Below are 19991 nucleotides of genomic sequence, written 5' to 3' on the forward strand. Positions count from 1 at the left end.
AGTCCCAATGTGCCCATGTCCTGCCCCACTCATATCCCAACAGTAGGCTGGTGGCTGGCAGAGCCTTTGCACACCTCATGGGGGTTCAGGCATGGGGTTATCACCAGATAAAGCAGCTGCACAGCAGGAGGACACAACCCCTGTGCATCTCCTGGTGCTCAGAGCAGGCAGCACTCACCATCAGTCCTGCAGGGGCTCAGAGCCAGGGCCTCTTGCTGTACAGGCCACCTTCAGAGCCACCTCCTCCAGAGCCATGGAGCAGGGCAGGCACCCCTTTCTGTTCCCAAAACTTCACTGTTTGGATGAAGCATCAGCAATGTGGGGACTGGCTTTAGTTTTCCTGCTGGCTCCACTTCACCTCTCCAGAACAGCCTTCCAAACATGCTCCGGGGCTCAGGAGCTCAGAGGTAGCATTGCCACTCCGCCCGGATCCACTGGAGAGCTGTGGGAGGGAGAGCTGTGCACAGCCAGGGAAAAGGATGAGCCCTAAATGATGACACTGCTCCTTGGGCTGGGAACGACCCAGCAAGGTGAAACCGCCCCCGGGATTTCCACAAGCCACCTGGCAAGTGCTGGCTCTCTGTTGTTCACCACGGCCTCCCAGCAGGAAGGGTGAGAATGGTCAGCTTCCTCTGGGACAGGCAGGAACAGAGCCCTGCTTTTCCTGGGCACTCCCAGCCAGGAGCCATGCCAAGGTGAAGAGCACTTCAAGAGATTCAGGCAGCTAACACAACTTTAAAAAAAAATTACAAATATTTTAATAAAATTCATTATAAGTTACAGATTCCTGGAGAACAAGCTCCAGTGTATAAAATGGGAGACAGGCTGGGAAGAGCAGGGAAAGCACCAACAGGAACCTCTTTCCCCAGAGGAAAGAAGAAAGAGGGACAGAAAGGTTCTGACAGACATTTATTGGGGGAAAAAAAAACAAAACCAAACCTCTAAGAATGGTCCAGTGGATGTAGAAAGACATAACTCAGTCCATGTACCTCTGTTCCTCCACCCTTCCAAATCCTCACCCCCAAAGGCAAGCACATACGACGAGTCCTGTTTAAGTCACATATTTTTACAAGTCCAGGTAGACCTCAGATCCAAGGACAGTCTGAAGACACTGATCTTCTGCAGCCCTGGGTGCCAGCAGGGATGTCTGAGAAGTCTCTTGGTTCAGGTCCTTGAGATGCACCGGCAGGGTAGCACAGTGTCCTTGCTCACGTGAGATGAAGCCAAAGGGGATGGTCCCCCATGGCAGTTGAAGTCCCTTCTGTATGGAAAGGGCATCCACCCCACAGCAGGCGTTTGTGGGGCGGTGGCTGCAGTCCTCAGCAGCTGCACAGCGGGAGCGGGGCCCTGGCCCACAGGGCCAAGCGACAAGAACCGAGAGCACAAGCGGGAAGGAGGGGTGACAGCAGGCTCAGAGCCCTCCTGCAGGGACAGGCCAGCACACAGAGCAGCCCAGAGCTTGATGCTGAGATGAAGAGCTGAAATGAAGCAGCTTCCCTAGAGGGGCCCTCCACCTGCCAGGGCCCCTCACACAGCACACACATCTCTCCACTCGGGTCCTCCATCCAGCCCGTAAGGCACCAGGGCTGGGTGGGCGACCAGCCAGGCAGATTCCACTTCCCCACCATGCTGGAGAGGGGCAGGGGGAAAAGATGACACAGGGAGAGATCTGAAATCCAGCCAGACCACGAGCAGGGGAAGCTTGACCACCTGTATTTGTACATGAGGAGGTGGTAGCTGTTAGTCCAGGACGGCCATGAGGAGAAGCAGTTCCCGAAAGGCACTACCATGGCGGCCGCTGAGCCCAGACTTGTTCTTGACAACGTTGCTGATGTTTTTCAGCTGCTTGTAGCACAGCTTGCATTTGTGAAGCCTGGAAAAAAATGACAGCAGACACAGAATGAATTCTTGGTTTCCTACAGTGCCAGAGAGGCAACTGAAGCAGGAGAGAAAAGCCCTAAAAATGGCATGGAAGAGGCTGAAATATAAGCACAGTTCTGCAAAAACACCAGGCATTCAGCCCACGTTCTGATGAGACAGGAGAATGGCATCCACATAAGGGCTCTTTCACCCCTCTTCCCCCTTTGGCAGTACTGTCCAGGGAAAAAGGAGGTGCTGTTTTCCAAAAGCCAATTCCCAGAGAGGAGCTATCCTGTGAATGAACTCAAAATCCAGGGCCTGGCTACCAAATCATGTTTCTTGTGAGGCAGAGGGGAAAGCCAGCAGGTGGTTTGACTCCCAATACTTTGTTTAGGTATGACTCAATGCACAGAGGCAAAGTGGCCTTCTCCTCCAAGCAGGAGGGACTGGTGTTTGCAGACAAAGGGAAGGCATGTCCAGTCTGGTATCAGAGCCCCAATGGCAAGGAAAAAGCTCACTCAAGAGAAAGGCTGGTCCCAGGAGGGAGCAAGTGGAAAAGTGTGCATCACCTTTCCTCTCTGCTGATGTCCACTCCAACAGAAGGTGGTGCAGCAAGGATGTCTGTGATGAGTGGCAGGAATCTCTGGAGAATGAGTTTCAGGGATGTGCAGCCAGTCTGCACGTAACTGAAAAACAGAGAATTGGGTCTCACTTGAATTTCATTCCTGTCCCCGCAGCACACAGCCCTCAAACAACTCCACTCCACCACCTGTAACCAGGGAAGGAGAGCAACAGCCAAGCACCAACTACACATCTAAGTTCCAAAGCTTTCACAGAGCAAGCTTGTTCCGAAGGTCCTGGCACACACCCCAACCAAGTGGGACCTCTCTGTTCAAGGGCAGAGATGTTCTGCCAAGGGAACCTGGCAAGAACCTATCTCCCAGAAGAAAGGAAGAGCAGAAACTCCATCTTAAGAGAGGCTACAATTTTTTCCCCCCCTAAAGATGACTCCCCAGGGCTGCCACACGACTGCATGCCCCTTCTCCTAAGCTGACAGTGCTGTCTTCAATCCAACAAACCTATGACAAATCCCACTATCCTGCTCTTCCTGCCCATGCATACTTTCTGTATATTTTCCCCCACACACCTGGCAACCTCACCACTCTTTTTCAGACATCGTATCAGTGTGACACTCTATCTGCAGTGATTTCTCAGGATTTTCCTCCAGGTACAAAATACCCAGCACAGCTCCCCTATCACTGCCTACACCCTGTACCCCAAGCACACCATGCTCTTGAGGCCTCACCTTTCATATTTACTTTGGAGCAGTTTTTCTATCTGTGGCAGGACTATAGTACACAAATCCAGCTTCCAGAGAGACCTGAAGAGAAAAGGACATATCCTGAGACTGGAGACTGAGGCTTTACAAAGCTGAGCTGACACAAATAAGACTTCCTGGCAAATGCCCAGACAGAGACACTCAAGTTCACAGAGCAAGTTCACTGACTCCCCCTCGTGAGAGAAAGTGGCAGGTTCGGACATATTTCTTTGTCTCTCAGCAGAATCACTTTATGAAGCCTCAAGACTTTGACTTTCCTTGGCCCCAGATAACTCCAGCAGTTATTGCCACTGCAGGCTTGAAGATATGACTAAACCCACATGAATTTCATGCTGTGGTGGCCCACTGGAAACAGGGAAGGTGCAGGGCAGAGCTCCTAACTCCCAGCCAGGCGGCTCTTGCACATCCCAGGGACTGACCCCATCCAGAACTCACGCTTTTTGGTTGACAATATTCAAGAGATCCACGACAACAGACAGATCGTTGATTGCCACTGCAGAGTCCAGAGAGTTCTGAGAGAAAAGAGGAAGAAAATGTCATCTGTTGCAGAGGTCAAACTGGTTAGGCTAATGCAAATTAGTATCTAGTGCTGCTTTTCCAAAACAAGGTAGAAGAAACATGAAGTTGGCTAGGGAAGAGAGAGCTCTCATGGAAAAGTTTTCTCCATGTTTCTTTGTGACCACTCAGCTGCAGCACACTGTGGTGCACCCCTGGCAACAAAAGCTGTGAGACCCTGAGGCAGAATCAACCCCAGAGAAGCAAAGAGAGCTGCTCAGCTGCTCCCCTCATGAGCTTCAGGTATCTCCACATGCTTGCCTTGATGTCACTGGTGCTCCAAACAGCCCGCACGGCGTCCAGGTTCTTGTGGCGGCTGGTGAGCACCACACACATGGTCTCGTGGCCTTTCCTGATCTGGGACATGGCCTCCTCATCCACCAGCTCTGTCTGGCTTTGGTTTTTCACAGCCTGCAAGCACAGATACCAATAAGAGAGCAGGATGGCACACAAGGGTAGGAGCATTCTCTGGCCTAGATGAGAGCCAATTTTGGTGCAGATAATGTCAGTGAATACTGACTTCCTTGAAGATGGTTGTAAAAACCTTTTGAAATGGAAATGCTCGATTTGTTCTGATTTCAGTTACTTATTACCTGCTTTTTCTACTGTGTCAATGACAAATATGTTTATAGCTTTGGAAAAACTCTCAAAAAAGGTGAATTTAAAGTAAGTTTTCAAAACTTACTTACTGTAGCAAAACAGTACATTTTAATGAAGAAATGTTTTCACACAAACCAATTTTTTTTTAATGTTAAACACTTGTCTGGGAACAGCAAGTTTTATTACAAAGCATAAATCTTATGCAATTCATTAGACTCTCAATTTACTTCCTCCCAAGGCCATGCTTGAACTACTCCCTTTAGTCACATTTAGAGTTTGGGATCATCGAGATGTTCTGGTCTTTCCCCCATTTTAGGACAAGAAAATACCCTCCCCCAAAAGAAACCAAGAAGCTTCCAAGATGCAAGAGGCAGAGATCCCTGTGAAATTATTACATACATGTAATGGCAGACACCTATTTTTTAAATGAACCACATGTCTGGTACACGGAATAGTTCAGTGACTGTCTCACCACCTGCTCTCTGCTTTGGTAACAGGTTCTTCATGAGCAGGGCTCAACTCTGCTGTACTCCACCTATTACAATGGGGCACCCCTTTTCTGATGCCACCCAACACAGACACTGGCTGGAAAACATTGTCCAGAGACACTTACTGGGAGGAAGTCAGAGGCCTTCAGGCCAATGGGCTCATTCCTGGCTGCAGGAATCACTGATGGTTCTGTTCTGGTCAAAGAAGCTGAGGAGGCAATCAGTGGCCTCTGGACTGGATCAGGCTGCAGGAGGAATTGGGATAAAAGCTCTAGCAGGAACAGTCTGGCCCTAGTCTGATGACCTTTATTTCTGACCTGCTTTCTTCTCACAGCAGGGTCCTAACACAGAAGGAGTCTCCAGTTCGCTAGCATAATTTAAGAAGCAATAAAGTGTCTCTCAGGTACATACCACTGTGTAATTAAGGTTTCTAAAGAACATGGAGATGCCCCAGTAGAAGTGCCAAGTGCTGTCATTGTTATCTGAAATGAGGGCAATGGGCTGTGGCCAGCCTGAAGGCTAAGACAGAATTCTAAAGAAGCCAGTAAAATGAATACTGGCCCATCAGCTGCTTGCACTTTTGGCAACAAAACAGCCTCTGTTCAAGCATTTGTAGAAACCTGGCACTTGGTTTTCTGGAGTGCCCCAATTCTGAGACGAAAGGAGAAGCAGCACTGCAAGCACAAGCAACAAACTTAACAGAGCCTGTCAGAGGCTTGGCCTTGGCTCCACTGCTAAGGCAAGACACTTGGCAGCACAAAGCCTGGAGGTGTACTTTTATTGCCCTTCACTGAAGGAATCAGCCTGAGTAGAAATCACAAACTCTCCAGCTCTGCACATCATTCGCAGAAGGAGCAGAAACAGCAATTCACAGATCACACAGTACTTACGAGCTCTTGCTTTGGCAACGAGGTCTGGACATCCACAGTTTGGCTGGGCTTCAGCGCTTCCTTTGCAGTTCCAGGCTCTACCAACAGGGAGAGAAGAGGGAAAGCAGAAACTGATGGTTACTTTCAAGACATGAAAGCAAAGGTTCTGTTTAGCTACAGTGCAAGGAGGGATTTCTGCCTTCAGGCAGCTCTCCCTCTTTTGGGGCCATTAACCCCACCAAGGGATCGTTTCCATACTCACCATCCTCAGGAGGGGCAGGAAAGGGCTCATTTCGAGGAGGAGTTCGGCCTACAGAAAAAGAATTTAAATAATAAACAAATGAAGGAGCATCCAAGGCTAGAGATAAATTTAAATAATAAACAAATGAAGGAGCATCCAAGGCTAGAGATATGTGGTAAGTCAACCTTGGAGCAGAGAAATCTCCAACAGCTCCACACATGAGGGTTATCAGTGATACAACAAGCAGTTATCTCCTTTAGACCCTGACACTATTGTTGAGTTTAGCTAAAAGCTTTAAGCCTTCATGGATAGGGGGGACAAAACTGACCCTTGTGGTTCACTGCTGCTGTAGAGGTGTGAGACAAGGCACTGTCACAACAAATGATATTAGGAAAAATCCACCTCCTGTTAATGATTTATATAAGTAAATAAAAATAAACACTATGAATTCCTCAGAAAGAGTATCTCATTTTTATCATTTGCATAAAAATGAGATATAGACACTGTGCCTCCTAAACAACAGCCTTTGCTTTAACAAAACATCTTTAATGAAGACTGCTGATCTTATACATATCAAAATTCTAAGCCAATCAAATTCCCTTAACACTGTAATCAGAATAAGAAAGCAGAACATTTACAATGAATCTCTGAATTCTGAGCCAGGCTTCAAACAGACATCACCGTACCCTAGTAAAGGTGCCACCTTTAAGCCATTCACCAACACAATTTGTGCATCAGTGTCCAAGCACGGAATATTAAAGAAAAGCTTTCTAAACTCTCCAGACACAGGTGAAATCTTTGTTACTGTAAGCCAAAGGTCAGTTCTATCCAATCAGTTTAGTGCCCTGATCTCAAACCCAAACACTACTCAAAAGCACTATAAACCCTGGTACTGACAGATTGCATTCTTGGGCTGGAAGATCTCTTTGTAATCCTCCTGGTTCTGGATCTCAGCCTTTGATTCTTTCTCATCCCGATCATCTTCACTGCTAGGACTGTGCCTCTCACTCTCCGAGTTGTGCTTCACTCTGCTGTGGAAAAAGAGCTGTTGTCAGGGGAAGCCATATTGTTAGAATGAGAGAGAGAGAGAGCACTGAGTGCCTGGGACATTTCCTTAAAATCTTGAAACTCAACAAGCCAGCAGACTCCCTCACCTCTGTGGCTTGCTGCAGCTCGTTGAGGGCCTGTCATAGATGCGGCGAAGGGAGGACCCTGTGGGGGTAGGTGGCACAAGAGGCTGGTCGTCCCTGATCAACCCATGAGGAATAGAATCTGACTTTGGGACTCTGCTGAGATCCACAACGAAGGAAGAGACTGTGCTTTGTGCAAAGGAAACTCCTATCTGCAGAGGCAAAAGACCAAGATAATTCACCAAGGAGTGGGGTGCACACCAGCCCATTTGAGAACAGGCATGATGGAGTGACCCTGAGCAACTGTGCTTGAGGACTGCTCATTTCAGTGCTGTGCATTTTTCAACCTGAAGTTGCCTGTGATTTATGAAAGGCTTGGATAAAACTTTTGTCAAGGATAACTTCCAAATACTGGTCAAAGCAAGCTCCAGTTCTTTCCTCCAGAAGCCAGAGACACGAAGTGGAGCTCAAGCCTTTGGAGCACAAGCACGCACACAGCCCTTGGGCATGCCGCAAGCCCTGACACAAGCTTACACATCTGAAGGCCTGCAAGGAGGCAGCAGGATTTTATCTTGTGTTTCACAGCTGCTTACCCCTGCCTCAGGAACAGTGGCTTACCAGCTGGTTGTTGCTGATAGACAAGTCAGCTACTTTTCCCCAGTTCACCAAGACCACATCGAAACAGCGCTCTGGCTCCCAGCCGTACACTCGCAGCGAATCCTGGAAGCCGCTGTACAAGCAGCAGCCATCAGGGTTGAAGAGCACACACCTGGCAGGAAAGCAGGAGGAGAATCATGCACAGCATTCCCACCTTGCTCAGTCCTTGTGGACCTCTGACTACACTGAACACCTTCAGTTCTGTTTCTAACAATGAACCTTGCAATGTGGTGCTCACCTCTGCAACTTGGTGGGCCTGTGCAACATCTCCAGCAGCCCAAATTCCTTCCCCATAAAGTCTCCCTCTGAGGAAATCCCCCCTTCACCCCACCTTTAGTCTCTACCTAGCACATTTCAGTAGGAATTTAGTGTACCTGACAGGAGTAGCCTCCTCTTCAATACAGCTCACAACTTGAAACTTCTCCAAGTCCCAGAACCGAACAGTCCTGTACACACAATAAAATTCATTGCTTGTTGCTCTAGAAGTCCCAGTAATATCCAGATTTTAAACAGAACACTAACAGGTAGAATGACTTGTGCTGCTGTGCACATACAGTGACCCTACACAGAAGGCTGGTCTAGCTAAGATCCATGAACCCAGACAGAGATACTGAGAGGCTCTAGACATGGACAGGCATTTAGAGCTGACCCAGAGCTATGAGAACACCGTGCCAGCTGAGCAGGGCCATGTGCTGTTCACACAGGATGTCAGCTGGATTAGTGAGAGGCTTGGGGCTACACACTGGTTTCTAGTGTGGCAGAAGGTGCCATCAATTCTGGATGAGAAGAGAAGATCTCCATGTTCTGCCCATCACAGATGTCATGTCCTGCTGTCTAGATGTCTGGCTCTTGCAATGGTAGATTTGTGTGACATTCCTCTTTTTCATATTCCTATGAGGAAGGGCATCAGAAAATGGAACAGACACATACATTTCCCTTCTTTCTCCCTCCCTTCATGTACCTGTCAGAGCTGCCAGAAGCCAAAAGGTATTCATTGGGGTGGAATTCAACAACATTTACTGGGCCGGTGTGTCCTGTAAACTCAAACATTAACTTCCCAGCAGTCAGATCCCATAGCTGAAAGGAGGAAAGAACAGAGAAGAAAGAAAGAACTTGAAGAGATTCAATGTTAGAGATTTCCTTGTACTGGCAACCTTCTAAGACTTTGCCCCTCCAAGTCTGTCAAAGAAGGCAATAATCAGAGAAAAAGTATCATCCAAATAATTTAAGGCTTTGTTTTGGGTTTTTTTTGCATTATCCTTTATTTTCCATGTAACTTGTCCCCAAGAAGTTTCTGTTTTATATTTAGACTGAGACAAAATATAGCAGTTCCATCTGTCCCCACAGACTGTATCTCAAAAGTGAACAAACAAAAATCCAAAAGCTCTGAAGCCCTTAGCAATTCCTTCTTCCTGTGCTCTAGTCTCCACTTGAAAAATGCAGTGAAATAACTGATTTTAATTTCATATGAAACGGAAAATAAAATCAGTCCTTCACCCCATTCCTCCATACTCCATGTGAAACAACTCAAGTCACTACTTCAATCAATACTTTCCTGAGCTCCTTCTCTTGCTCTGCTCAGTCCTGACAACAATTTTCAGGCTGATAATCACATGTAACGTGTATAACACAAACAGAGCCAGAAATTAGTCTGGTGAAGCAATGTGCTGTGGACAACTCATTCTACAAGGTTTACTGAAGCCAACCTTCAGATATCACAACTCTACTACCCTCAAAACATTGATTTTTTTGTGCATAGTCTCTCCCAATGTTTCTGCTAGATAAGGCCATTTCAACCCATGCAGCTTTTTTGTAAGTGCTGTGGGCCATCAGACATGATCCCTGTAAGAAAACCAGTCTCTGCAAAGCCACAGGGCTCAGCCAGCTGCCAGATGAACTAAGGGTATTTATGAGTGAGGGCTGGTAGTGCCTGGTAAAAAGACAATCCCAGCATTCCCACGTGCCACAAGCACATAAGGAGGGTGTCACAGTAAATTACCTTTACAGTGTGATCATCAGCAGCAGAGGCCACCCATTTCCCATCAGGGCTAAAGCGGAGACACCGAACTGCTTCTGTGTGCCCCTGAAATGAGGAAAACAAACAGTATTCTGGCTTCTGTCTTTCAATTCTATATAGTATGATAAACCAAAAACAATTAAGTGCTTTACAGAGCTCACAGCTTGCAGAACACAACATTGTACTCAAGACACTACACCCAGCCACACTAAATGTGTGTAATCTCTTACCTAGTCATTTATGCCATCAGTTTAAGTATGGTAAATATAGATTTAGCTTCACTGGTAAGAATCAGTTCTAAATTACAGATTTACATATAGAAGTGCTATGACACTTAGTCTCTGGTTTCTACATGCAGTTAATATACAGCAAGTTCTTCTGGTAGAAAAAGATCCCAAGAACAGAACCATCTCAGCGCAGTGGCAATACCATTAACAATATAAAGAAACCCTCATGGATTCATGGATGCTCTCCATCCCCCACCAAAGCCATCCACACTGTAGCACATGATACCCACTGATAACCCATAATATCCATTTCATATTCCCATACAGCTCGCAGAGGCCTGCTGAGGTTTGCCAGGCCACTTCACAAATCATGCAATCTTATTTTCATGCTGGAAACCCAGGAAGTTCATTGTACGTAATCACATTTAGGTTTGTTCAAAAGTCCTCAAAAGAAAGATTTCTCCTCTCTTTGTCTGAAACCTAATGAAACATTTTACCTTGAATGTGAAGATACAGCCTTTTCTTCTTACATCCCAGAGCTACAAGGAAGAAAAGCAAACAAATTATATGTTTAGAGCAGTATGTTGGGAGCTCAAGGGTCCTGCCAGAACAAGGGATCTCTGTGTCACAAGTTAATGATACTGCAGAATGAACAGGCTGCTGAACCCCTGTAGGCCCTTAGGGGTATTTTCTAACTCCCCAAGTGAGAATCACTCCTAGAAGGTATCTCTTACTACAACAGCTCAATTCTGACAGTCAACATCAGCCTGAGGAAGCAGATACAATCCACAGCAACCAGGACATCTGTGCTTGCTGACACCAGGTCTTGGCTGCACCTTACTCAGAGCCACATTCCACACCAGAGGAGTCAGATTCATGAGCTGGCTGTGAAAATACATGCACGGATTTCACAAGCACTCACAAACACACCTGCCCACACATGGAAATGATGATGTGCAGCATCCACCAACAGCTTGACACAAAACACGTTCTGGCACTCTTCAAAACAAAGACATTGCAAGTAAAGAGGGAAATCTCTAGTGGAAGCTGGGTTTTACCTTAATGTTGGTGTCCAATGAGCCAGATGCCACAAAGCTTCCAAAAGGATGGAAATGAAGGCTGCAGATATTTGCTTTGTGACCTGGTAGGGTACGAAGAACTGGGAAAAGGAGGGGCAGAGCAGAGAGAAGGAATAGGGGTAAAATATTTAATAATTCATTTCCACCAGACACCATGCAGAAGTGTAGCCATACTATCCCCACCATTATTTTATGGAAATATACAATATTTTGTGGAAATGCCTCTGACTTTACCCCCGCAATGCAAAGAAACAACAATAGAAAGCCCATGATCAATGAAGTTAATGACAGTCCCATCCTTAGGTATGGAAACTACAGATAGAACTCCAAAGATCTCCGTTCTGAAAATGAGGCAGCTGGCAGGCAGTGCATCTTTCCATCTGTTACACCGACAGCAAAATGGGCTGAAGGAGGAACAGTTTTAGCCTGGGAGTGAAGTGAAATGACTGCAGCATTCACCTCTCAGTTAATAGACAGACCCTTCCCCAGGACTCTGTACCCCATCCAGGCACCACCTCTTAGGTTTCAATATTCACCCTGGACTCCTTCAATTGCCCCTTGCAAGAATCATCATAAAGACAGGAAATGGATGCTTAGGAAGCAGGAGACAAAGAAACAATCAGTGTTTCAGCAAGTCATCAAGTAACACCCCCTATAATTCTGGAAACCAGAAAGGACCAGTAGAACTGGTACATGATATCTTGGCAAGCAGTGACAAATGCAGAACTCAACTCTAAGAAAAATTGCTCAGATAATAACAAGGGCAATCCCGCTCCCTTATCTGTCATCTGGAACAAACTGATGATTCCCCTGGCAGAAATTAGCTCTTGAGACAGAGCTGGGTGGTCACTTGCACGAGACACTGGCTCATAGGTCTTCTAATAAATGCAGCCAGACCAGCTACTCGCCAGAGGCAGAGCCAAACTATTCCGTATCTGAACTGATTCTAACTGTCTGAATGACAAAAGTGCTTTTCATTATTGATGCTGCCTGTGGTTTGCCTCCTTAGCTCAGCCAGTGTAAGTCTATTTTCATTACACATTCCTTCTAAGAACAAGTAGCAACCTATAAGAAATATTCAGTCATTTGTTGGTATTCCTGCTGGAATGCACACAAGTGATTTATGATACCTTTGCCAACTCATTCTAGGATTTGAGGAAAATGCAATAAATAAAGCATGACTCAGCAGTGGCCTTTAAAGGATCAGAGCTTGATGAGTTCATAGCTTTTATTGTTTATTAAAAATTAGGTCTTTGTCTATTTATGTGGCGATGCAAGAGCAGGACAGCAGAAAAACTGCTTGAGGGAAAAAAAAATGTTAGAACCTAAGAGCAAGAAGTCAACAAGCAGAGGATTCCTTCATTTATGCAGAACTTAATAAACTCCTTTCTGGTTTGGGATCCTTTTATTAAGGTTGACAATTCCAAGTTGAGACTCTGAATACAAATTCTATATGCTTAGTTTTCTATACATACATGGAAACTGATCTGGAATATAGTTTTTGACACACTGAGGTCAAAACCATAGAAAATAGTTCCTCTGATCAGTGTTCCAAATACATGTCCAAATTTCTGCTCAAGCATGAAAACACAGCTGTACAGCCTCAGTAAACGGGCAAAAAAGAGATGCAGATGAAGATGAAACCTTCAGGCTCCTGTTCCTCCTTAGATCAGGAATCTTCTGGGTCAGTACAGGCATTAAACAAAAGGATTCCCCAAAAAGTGTTCATGAACAGAAGCAAAAACTCATGGACACAGTACCTTTGGCAGCTTCCAGGTCCCAAACTCGAATGGACCCTGACCGGGACCCTGCAACAATGAGCTTCTCATTTGGGTTGACCTGTAGGCTCTCGATGGGGGTTGTGTGCCCTGTCAAGCTCTGCAAAGAAAACCATCAGTCTCAGTCAGCAGCTGCAGGCACAGCCCTGTATGAACCATGGCATTGTTCATACTCGAGGGGTAACTCTCTAGCCATGAGCTGGGACCACTTGGCTGCGCCACAGTCCTTTTTCCTCAGTAGCCACCAGGATGGCAGAGCATTCTAAAGCCCCTCACTGCACCCAGCAGAGCACACCTGGCTTCCCACATCATCCCACTTGCTGGGGCACACTGACTAAGTTTTAAAGGATGCATCAACAGAGACACAAGGTAGTTAAACATTAGGTGCGGATGCTCAGACAAGGCTGACACATTCTTACATCATAAAAATTATTGCTGTGGTAGCACAATGGCACCTATTTGCTCTAAATGGGTCATGTAAGTGTCATGAACCAGTTACAAAATCAAAGCAAGAGCAAAAGCAGGGCCACTTTGAAACCTTCACACAAACACCAAGCCATAGGTTGCTGCCAGCAATGGATGTCACAGTGATAGCATGGTGCTAACACTGAAGTACTGACTTGAGGCATAAGGCAGTAATTCACATGTATGAAGTTCCTTTCATCCTTGAGCATCCAAAAGCTTACAAATTACATCAGCATTTTGAAAAGGCCTATATTTTAATAAAACACAAGATTATTTAAAACTAGCTCTAGAAAACAAATTCCACCATTGCAGACTTTCTGCTTGTCAATAAGCAGTATTCTCTGCTTTAGTCCATCCTCAAATGGACTAAATAACACAGTTACTCCTCAAATTTTTAAATAGCTACACTAGCTCTGTGCCTCCCACACACATACAGAGGCTGGGAATGCCAGTTGGAAGCTGCCTGTTCTGATGGAGCTTTCTTAGGAATCCACATGCAATTGAAATCCTCTATAAAATCCACAGTTGCAACTGTCATTAGTTAGTGAGAAGTAGAGCCCACAATTAAACCAAGTCACAATGTTACTTGAAAAGTTCCTGTTCTTCCTCTTTCCCAACACAAACATCCATAATCATTATCATATAAACACTAAAAATTAATTTCAGAGGACGACCCCAAAAATCAAGATTCTTCTGATATACAAGAATGACACAAGCAGATTCAGGCAGTCCCTGCCTCTCAGAAACAGCAGCTCTCAGCATCTGTGGTTCCCAGGAAGCTCAGGAGAGGTGCAGCTCTGCTACCACAAAAAGGTACAGAGTTAGTCCTTCAACTTTCTTCTCCAGTAAGGCAATAGTCCAGTTTCAGACTGGAGTCATGCCATCACCAAAGGCCTGGAAAGACACTGCTTAACTACACTAGGCAAAAAAGCATAGCCCTGCCAAAGGTGACCTATCATACACTTAATGAACAGAGAAATAAAGTGGAAAAATTCTCCTTTTAGCCTTTTTGACCTGACTTTCCTGATTTCCTTCTCACAAGATTCACAATGGCTAGAGCAACACCTTCCATACCGCAACATTATTGTGTTGATAATTAAACAAATGCTAAGAGATGTGCTAAAGTTGGTTCTGTGCAACACCCACTGAATGCAATACAGGATAGATATCTGTTAAATATATAGTTATGATGCTCTTTAGTGATCATTGCTGGGGTAACCCTAACCTTGCTAACACACTGCAACCACAGTTACTCCTCCTCAGCCCACAGCAAACTATTGTGGCAACCTTTCTGAGGACAGTAAGGGGTGGTGACACAGATGGGAATGCATCCTAGTGGGGCTATCTCCTGCTGTGACCACAAACCCCAGGCTATAAAACTGGCCCCTGTAGCCTGCACTATAAAACTAGCTGTTCTTATACAAAACTCTTCCTTTAATTATTTGTAGACTGGTAATATAATAAAGCACAGCATTTATTATCTGAGTAAGCACTGGTCCAGCTCAAGCATTCCCACAGTGTCTCCAAAGCAGTGGTCTCACCAGGCACCCAATTCTGTCCCTATCTTTAGCTAGAATCTGGTTACACAGCTTTGTGCTGGCAAACTCTATTCAAAAGCCCCACAGGCTCCACCCCAATAATCTTTCCCCTCATCCTCTACCCTCCAAACCTCAGAATTAATATTTCCATCCCCCAAAAGCTGAAAATAGGCCTGTTCTTACCATGATGCAGTTGGGCTTGCTAACTGACCATATGTTGACACGACAGTCGTCTCCTCCAGTGGCCAGCATCCGGCCTGAACCTTTTCCCAGGACCACTGAGGATACATTGCTGCTGTGGGCCATGATCTCTTCTGCACAAAACAAAAGCACACACTTATTACAGATCAGTTATACAAATTTTCATCCCTCCAAAAGGTCTAAAAAAATATTATTTATCCAGAAACATTTTCTAGTTTCCACTGGACAAGCTGCAGCAGCCCACTGTTCAGATAAGAAGTCACATTATTATCTTGCTTTGAACAGCCCTTCTTGATTCTGCCTGCTGCACTTAAAACATTTGCTGACCAAAGTTTCACAACTCCAGTGCTCACACAGTTTACAAAAAGCATCTTCTCTCACTTGCAGCAGCTCAGGAACTTTTGAAGATTTGCTCAAGTTCAGCAACCTGATCACAGAAGGCGCTTTACCTGCAATAATGCACAGCAGCCAGAGTCATCTAGTGAAAAGCCCTCTAATCCTGCTCTAGAGAGCAGCAGCAGACAGTCCAACCTGAAAGGAACTGGCAGAGGAGCAGCAGCACAGTTTGTTACCTTACCCAGAAAAAAGCCAGACTCAGCAGTGGGGAGAGGTGGAGCTCCCTTTCCTGAGCCTTGGCAGAGGCTTTGCTACATTCCCACTAGGTAACACAGGCAAAACTGAGCAGTGCAGGGCATGCAGTGACAAAGGAGGGCAAATATCTGTACAAATGGGCAGAAAATAACAAATCTTTTTTACATTTTTGATGCTAAAGGACTGTTAAAAAAACTGCAAGTTGAGGGGATGCTCTGACACTGCAACAATAGAACTCTACAGAAACCTCATCATAAAGAAACAAATTTGGGACAAAAAAAAAGCCAAATTAGCATCTTTGCTTAGACATTTCACAGTGGAATTTTAAATTCACTCAAAATTTTGGCAGGGGCTTTTGGCAGATGCATTTACCAATATCTTCACCTTACTGATCTCTTCTTTGAAAGGTCAGAGGATCTGCATGCCTAATAGTTATGAAACAGTAAAAATAGTTATGAGTCTGTAAAAAGGCTAGGTAGCATCAATTCAGCTTTCATTCAGAGAGTTTGGCTGGGAGGAGCAACTTGATCATTTTACATGCAACACTAATCCAAAATTATTTTAGATGGCTGCAATAATAATTACAGGTACTTTGATCTCAAACTCTCAACAGTGTTTTTTTTTTGAAAGCAAAACTGCACAACTTTCACTTGGGCAGGAGAAACACCTTTCAAATTACAAAGGGAACTGGACCACAAATTACATGTGAAGGGCAAATCTCAAAATACACCTGCATTGTGTTGAAAGACCAAACTTCCACATAAAAACACTAAAACAAAGCCTATATGGATACACAGACTAGAAGATAACCAAAAGTACAATTAGCATTTCTACACCAAGTCACTAGTTAAAACTGCAAGGACAGATGCTGAGCATTGCTATTGAAACAAGTGTGTCAGCAGCTCCTTTTCCCCCCTCTTGACTTCCTAATTAATAATATAAGTTTAAAAGTCATTGTGGAAGCATCCAACCCTCTTTTCCTAAAAGCCAGGTGATAAACTGATGTCTGCCTTGGGCAGAGAGGTTTATTTGCTCTCCTACAAGTCCCTTGAACCCACATTTTTTTTTATTTCATGAAGTTCTTGTCACCAGCTATTACCCACCAGCCCAGTAACACTCAATCCCTAATTAGCATTGCTGAAATATCCCTAACACTCAGAATGCTTTTCCCTCCAAAGAGGATGCTAAGATGGGACAGAGCCTAGCAAAAATGAAGATCAAGAACCTCTGCCCACCTAGGGAGAATGGAGATGGATAGACTTCCAGCTTTTCCTTCAACTGGAGTTTCAGGGATGGGAAGATAACATAGCAAACTGCCTTTCTGCTCAAAAAGATAGAAAATTCCTAAATCAATAATCTCAGATGATTTCATGCATTACCAGTCAAGGACACTATTCTGACAGCCAGTTTCCAGAGCCCATTCACTGACTAAAGCAACTGATCACATCCTATTGCTTCCAAGCATTACTCAACAGCCCCTATGAAATAACTCCTCAGTGACCATCTAGAAATTGATAGTCAGCAACTATCTACTGCTCCTGCAGAGGAAGAAGAAATAATGGACATGAAACCAGCAGATTCTTACTGTCTCTTGCAAAGCAATTTCAAGAGGGTGGGCCACACAGACTCTGCAAAGATCACCTCATTCCTCCTGCAGTGAACCTTCTGTAACAAGTGAGCACCAATGAAGGACAACCCCACAGAGGCTAGGTTTTTGGGGCCTTCTCCCTGATATTGAGCGGATGCCCCATCATAACCTGGTTCTCAAGAAGAGTTTACATTGAATGACAGAATATTCTGAGTTGGAAGGGACTCACAAAGATCATCAAGTCCTACTCCTGCTTGTCCTACACTAGACAATCCTCCCCCTTTGCCTGAGAGCGTTGTCCAAACGCAGGCTTGATGCTGACACTACCTCCCTGGAAGCCTGCTCCTGTGAAGGTGAAGAACCTTTTCCTAATATTCAGCCTAAACCTCCCCTGGCACAACTCCAGATGCTTGCTCAGATCCTTTCACTGGTCACAGACAACAGATCAGAGCTGTCCCTCCAACACACTCATGAAGAAGCTGCAGCTCACGATAAGCTCTGCCCTCAGTCTCTTCTCCAGGCTGAACAAACCAAGAGACCTCAATCACTTCTTTGCATGGCTTCCCCTCTAGACCCTTGACCATATTCACAGCCCTTCCTGGGATGCTCTCCAAAAGCTTTATAGCCTTCTTAAACTGTGGTGCCCAAACCTGCCCCCAGGACTTGAGGTGAGGCTGAACCCACACAGAGTGGAGCAGGACCATCACCTTCCTCGATGCATCCCAAGGCACAGCTGGCTCTTTGGCCCACCAGGGCACACGGGTGACTCATTTTCAACTTGACATCGACCAGGAACTCCACATCCCTTTTTGTGGAGCTGCTCTCCAGCCTCTTATTCCCCAGTCTCTCCATACATCCAGGGTTGCCCCTTTACAGGTGCCTCATCCCTCAGTACCTCGGTTGTTCCTGTACTACAGTAGAGTCATGTGGGGTTAGACAGGCATTTAGCCTAGCGCTGCAGTAACTATCCAGAAAAAATAAAGACCGTGACCCTTTGAAAACAGCACTGACAAGGCCACGCTATTCACTGTGCTGCTATGATTTCCAACAGGACTTCCAGGAGTTAAAAATTCCAATCAGCAGTGTGGAAAGAGGGCCGGGGCACCATATCCAGGGCAGGGATGAGGTGGTTCCCATCCCTCCCCGCTCCCAGCCCGGGCGGTCCCCCCGCCCGGCACTCACGCAGCTTCCATGCCGTCTTCGTGGTGACGGCCACGGCCATGGCTCAGCGCGGCGCCTCTCGGGCGGGCAGTGCCTTTCTCCTCCCGGCGAGGCGAGGCTCCGCTAAAGCGTCCTACGGCCAGGCCGTGCACCGGGGCTGCCCCGCCCGTCCTGCGGGCACACAAACGCGGTCACGGCGAGACCCTCCTGAGAGGCGGCGCGGCGGGAGACGAGGCCTCGCGGCTAATGAACATCACGGGACGGGAGCGCTGGTCGGGCCGAGTGCGATCGCCTGGACGCTGGTGGCGGCGGGGTCCGACGGTACCGGACCGGGACCCCCGCCCGCCACCGCCCCACAACCGGCCCTTCACAACAACCCCGCGCCGCGCCGGGCGGTTGCCCGGGCTCCGCGCGCCGCTCGGCCAATAGCAAGTGAGGGCGGGGCGGTTGCCGTAGCGACGGCAGCGCGGCCGCCACTCGCAGAGCAGCTTCTTGGCGGAGCCCCGCAGGCGCGGCCAATGAGGAGGCGGCGATCTGGATGGGGGCCGCCATTTTGCGGGGCCGCCCTGAGGGGCGGGGGCCGGGCTGCTCCTGCTCTGCGGCCAATTCGGGCCCTGCAGCCGGCCCGAAGCTCCCGTGAGGACGACCGGGGTCTTTCCCTGCCCTCGTAGCTCACGGCCCGCCGACGGTTCAGGCCGTCGCGCCCCTGGGCTGCGGCCGGTGTGTCCCATTAGGCGGCTCGCGGGTGTCACGGGCACAGTCCCGCTGGGAGCGGGACTCCTGCGAGGCTTCTGTTGCCTCTCGCCGCCCGGCTGAGGTGCGGTTCGCACCTTGTGCGTGTTTCTCGAAGTCTTTGAAACCGGTTACTCCGTCAAGAGAGAAAAATGCAATTAATTTGACGCTACTGCTTGATAATGACCCAGGAATGCAGGCTGAATTTCAAGGATTGTATCCCTCAAGCTGAGGAGCGATGCATGCCGACAAGAGGGAAATCGGGTAAGAATGCCAGGAGGCCTTCGTGGATAGATAACCAGCTGCTGAATAGCACAGAAAAGAAGACTTTTTTTTCCTCAGAAAGGAAGAAGAAACTTTCAGGAAGTGGAAACGAGGACAGGTGGCCTTGAATGACTACAAGGAAATCCCCTGGCCAGGGGGCTTGAGGCTAGATGAACCCTGTAATGTTCTGTGATTCAAATATGCATTTGCTGATGGTTTGGCAGCTGCTCTGTCCCTAATGCCTCTAAAAGGATTTTAAAATTAATTTATTCTGATGTCCTCTCTGGTATTGAATTAATACTGGTGAGTTCATATCCACAGTGTTATATGGGGCAGTGTTTTGTCATTAGAGGGTTCTAGATCAGGTCAAATAAATGTTATATTTGTGAACTCACCAGTTCAAAACCTTTGCTTATGCCAAACTGACATATAAATTCGTTAAAATGTTATGATGGAAAAGAATCAGTATTCCCAAATAATCCAGCTCCTGCTGGCAGCAGCTATGGAGTAGTTTTGGAAAATAAAAGCCCTGAAAGATGGTGCATGGCTTGTCTCCACTTCTGAAACAGACCTTAGGGCTCAGGTCCCACTCAGACTCGAGTCTCAAACAT

At 46.6% G+C, this 19991-nt stretch overlaps 1 protein-coding gene across 4 annotated transcripts in view; it reads right to left on the bottom strand.

Moving 5' to 3' along the window:
* The window catches only part of KATNB1 (katanin regulatory subunit B1), a 19246-nt gene extending 459 nt beyond the window's left edge, over positions 1-18787 (bottom strand). Inside the window, exons 1-21 of one of the 4 annotated variants that reach the window (XR_004499025.1) lie at positions 18406-18786; positions 15027-15157; positions 12823-12940; positions 11042-11142; positions 10481-10522; positions 9739-9822; positions 8701-8816; positions 8114-8185; positions 7701-7851; positions 7107-7294; positions 6850-6983; positions 5974-6021; positions 5733-5809; positions 4968-5087; positions 4016-4165; positions 3635-3711; positions 3167-3241; positions 2430-2546; positions 940-1873; positions 563-733; positions 179-457 (exon numbers count right to left, since the gene is read on the bottom strand). Coding sequence is in view for 2 of the 4 variants with exons in the window: in XM_015639634.3 (XP_015495120.1) it covers positions 1741-1873; positions 2430-2546; positions 3167-3241; positions 3635-3711; positions 4016-4165; positions 4968-5087; positions 5733-5809; positions 5974-6021; positions 6850-6983; positions 7107-7294; positions 7701-7851; positions 8114-8185; positions 8701-8816; positions 9739-9822; positions 10481-10522; positions 11042-11142; positions 12823-12940; positions 15027-15157; positions 18406-18445 (1974 nt within the window). In the remaining 2 variants the exon portion in view is untranslated. The other 3 variants (XR_004499024.1, XM_015639635.3, XM_015639634.3) reach the window with 3 other exon arrangements.
* Positions 18788-19991: the final 1204 nt, after the last annotated feature.

This window comes from Parus major, chromosome 11, assembly GCF_001522545.3.
Source record: "Parus major isolate Abel chromosome 11, Parus_major1.1, whole genome shotgun sequence".
Lineage (NCBI taxonomy): Eukaryota > Metazoa > Chordata > Aves > Passeriformes > Paridae > Parus > Parus major.